This window comes from Oncorhynchus keta, unplaced genomic scaffold (genome assembly GCF_023373465.1).
Source record: "Oncorhynchus keta strain PuntledgeMale-10-30-2019 unplaced genomic scaffold, Oket_V2 Un_contig_4327_pilon_pilon, whole genome shotgun sequence".
Classification (NCBI taxonomy): Eukaryota; Metazoa; Chordata; class Actinopteri; order Salmoniformes; family Salmonidae; genus Oncorhynchus; species Oncorhynchus keta.
The window spans coordinates 32722-36377 of NW_026287711.1; the positions used below are offsets into that span (position 1 = coordinate 32722).

Here is a 3656-nt window from a genome sequence, read left to right on the forward strand (position 1 = left end):
TGTGTGTGTGTGTGCGTGCACGTATACTTAATGTGTACACCTGTAGTGAATAACGGTCATGTGTGTGTGTGTGTGTGTGTGTGTGTGTGTAGTGTGTGTGTGTGTGTGTGTGTGTGTGTGTGTGTGTGTGTGTGTGTGTGTGTGTGTGTGTGTGTGTGTGTGTGTGTGTGTGTGTGTGTGTGTGTGTGTGTGTGTGTCTGTCTCTGTGTGGCCACTAAGACCATTGGCAGGAGCAGTCGGTGGGTTCCTGTATAGAGTAGTTGACCCACGTGGAGTTGCCACTGCAGTAGAGCTGCACGGAGCGCCTCTGCAGCCCCATCTCACGGCAGCACTTACAGAACCTGGCGTACGTGTTGATGTTGTAGTTGTAAATACTGGCCGACGGACACTTCCCGTCACATGACACTATGTTGACCTGGAGGAAAAAACAAACAACAAAAAATGTAACAAGGTGGATGTGATGCTAAATGTGAATATCCTAATCCTGCCGACTACGCCAAATATAGCATGAAGGACAGTTCGTAGCTGATCTCGCCATATAAAATTACCGTACGTCTTTAATCCAGGTGGTGTAGATGGGCTATGAATTATCCTTAATGCGACGTAAAGATTATCTTTTGCGTTTTTTTTTTTTAAGACATCATGATAACAGCCGTTATCGTGACGAAGATATTGCTCAACTATCGTGGCACAATAATCCATGATGGACTTGACCCTCGTACTCATCCAGAAACAAGTTTCCCAGACATGGTGCCATTCCTACATTTTGATGTAACATTTATATACCCAGGTCAGAATCAATTAAGACAACAAAAAAAAAACGTACCGGTCTGTTACTGCGACAGTCGTTCTTCCGTATCGTCATCCTTACTGTCACCTTCTGACAGGACTTCCCATCTTCTTTACCTGCAGGGTTCACAAATACAATGACCACACATCCCGTCAGTCTGGATCTGGTTCTGACCACACATCACATCAGTCTGGATCTGGTTCTGACCACAGTCTGGATCTGGTTCTGACCACACATCCCGTCAGTCTGGATCTGGTTCTGACCACACATCACATCAGTCTGGATCTGGTTCTGACCACAGTCTGGATCTGGTTCTGACCACACATCCCGTCAGTCTGGATCTGGTTCTGACCACAGTCTGGATCTGGTTCTGACCACACATCCCGTCAGTCTGGATCTGGTTCTGACCACAGCCTGGATCTGGTTCTGACCACACATCACATCAGTCTGGATCTGGTTCTGACCACACATCACATCAGTCTGGATCTGGTTCTGACCACACATCCCATCAGTCTGGATCTGGTTCTGACCACACATCCCATCAATCTGGATCTGGTTCTGACCATAGTCTGGATCTGGTTCTGACCACAGTCTGGATCTGGTTCTGACCACACATCCCGTCAGTCTGGATCTGGTTCTGACCACACATCACATCAGTCTGGATCTGGTTCTGACCACACATCCCATCAGTCTGGATCTGGTTCTGACCACACATCACATCAGTCTGGATCTGGTTCTGGTTCTGACCACACATCTCATCAGTTTGGATCTTGTTCTGGTTCTGACCACACATCACATCAGTCTGGATCTGGTTCTGACCACATCACATCAGTCTAGATCTGGTTCTGACCACACATCCCATCAGTCTGGATCTGGTTCTGACCACACATCCCATCAGTCTGGATCTGGTTCTGACCAAACATCTCATCAGTCTGGATCTGGTTCTGACCACACATCACATCAGTCTGGATCTGGTTCTGACCACACATCACATCAGTCTGGATCTGGATCTGACCACACATCACATCAGTCTAGATCTGGTTCTGACCACACATCCCATCAGTCTGGATCTGGTTCTGACCACACATCTCATCAGTCTGGATCTGGTTCTGACCACACATCACATCAGTCTGGATCTGGTTCTGACCACACATCACATCAGTCTGGATCTGGTTCTGACCACACATCACATCAGTCTGGATCTGGTTCTGACCACACATCTCATCAGTCTGGATCTGGTTCTGACCACACATCACATCAGTCTGGATCTGGTTCTGACCACACATCACATCAGTCTGGATCTGGTTCTGACCACACATCACATCAGTCTGGATCTGGTTCTGACCACATCACATCAGTCTGGATCTGGTTCTGACCACAGTCTGGATCTGGTTCTGACCACACATCCCGTCAGTCTGGATCTGGTTCTGACCACAGCCTGGATCTGGTTCTGACCACACATCCCGTCAGTCTGGATCTGGTTCTGACCACAGTCTGGATCTGGTTCTGACCACACATCCCATCAGTCTGGATCTGGTTCTGACCACACATCACATCAGTCTGGATCTGGTTCTGACCACAGTCTGGATCTGGTTCTGACCACACATCCCATCAATCTGGATCTGGTTCTGACCACACATCACATCAGTCTGGATCTGGTTCTGACCACACATCACATCAGTCTGGATCTGGTTCTGACCCACATCACATCAGTCTGGATCTGGTTCTGACCACACATCACATCAGTCTGGATCTGGTTCTGACCACACATCACATCAGTCTGGATCTGGTTCTGACCACACATCACATCAGTCTGGATCTGGTTCTGACCACACATCACATCAGTCTGAATCTGGTTCTGACCACATCCCATCGGTCTGGATCTGGTTCTGACCACAGTCTGGATCTGGTTCTGACCACACATCCCATCAGTCTGGATCTGGTTCTGACCACAGTCTGGATCTGGTTCTGACCACACATCCCATCAGTCTGGATCTGGTTCTGACCACACATCCCATCAGTCTGGATCTGGTTCTGACCACACATCCCATCAGTCTGGATCTGGTTCTGACCACACATCCCATCAGTCTGGATCTGGTTCTGACCACACATCCCATCAGTCTGGATCTGATTCTGACCACACATCACATCGATCTGGTTCTGACCACACATCCCATCAGTCTGGATCTGGTTCTGACCACACATCACATCAGTCTGGATCTGGTTCTGACCACACATCACATCAGTCTGGATCTGGTTCTGACCACACATCCCGTCAGTCTGGATCTGGTTCTGACCACACATCTCATCAGTCTGGATCTGGTTCTGACCACACATCACATCAGTCTGGATCTGGTTCTGACCACACATCACATCATTCTGGATCTGGTTCTGACCACACATCACATCAGTCTGGATCTGGTTCTGACCACACATCCCATCAGTCTGGATCTGGTTCTGACCACACATCACATCAGTCTGGATCTGGTTCTGACCACACATCACATCAGTCTGGATCTGGTTCTGACCACACATCACATCAGTCTAGATCTGGTTCTGACCACACATCCCATCAGTCTGGATCTGGTTCTGACCACACATCCCATCAGTCTGGATCTGGTTCTGACCACACATCCCATCAGTCTGGATCTGGTTCTGACCACACATCACATCAGTCTAGATCTGGTTCTGACCACACATCCCATCAGTCTGGATCTGGTTCTGACCACACATCCCATCAGTCTGGATCTGGTTCTGACCACACATCTCATCAGTCTGGATCTGGTTCTGACCACACATCACATCAGTCTGGATCTGGTTCTGACCACACATCACATCAGTCTGGATCTGGTTCTGACCACACATC

At 48.6% G+C, this 3656-nt stretch overlaps 1 protein-coding gene across 1 annotated transcript; it reads right to left on the minus strand.

Annotated features, from left to right (window-relative positions):
• Positions 1-214: 214 nt before the first annotated feature.
• LOC127924579 (otogelin-like) lies at positions 215-1583 on the minus strand. The gene is made up of 3 exons (XM_052509284.1): positions 1543-1583; positions 827-959; positions 215-415 (listed from the first exon to the last, which is right to left on the minus strand). Exons 1-3 carry the CDS (start codon positions 1581-1583, stop codon positions 215-217), a joined length of 375 nt encoding a protein of 124 aa, XP_052365244.1.
• Positions 1584-3656: the final 2073 nt, after the last annotated feature.

Excerpts from the sequence above, each read along its gene's own strand:
- LOC127924579 (XM_052509284.1), bottom strand. The coding sequence starts at position 1,583 with ATGTGTGGTCAGAACCAGAACAAGATCCAAACTGATGAGAT. Across the intron at positions 960-1,542 it reads AAGATCCAAACTGATGAGAT|AACCAGATCCAGACTGACGG; the intron begins GTGTGGTCAGAA and ends ATGTGTGGTCAG. Across the intron at positions 416-826 it reads ACTGTCGCAGTAACAGACCG|GTCAACATAGTGTCATGTGA; the intron begins GTACGTTTTTTT and ends TTTTTCCTCCAG.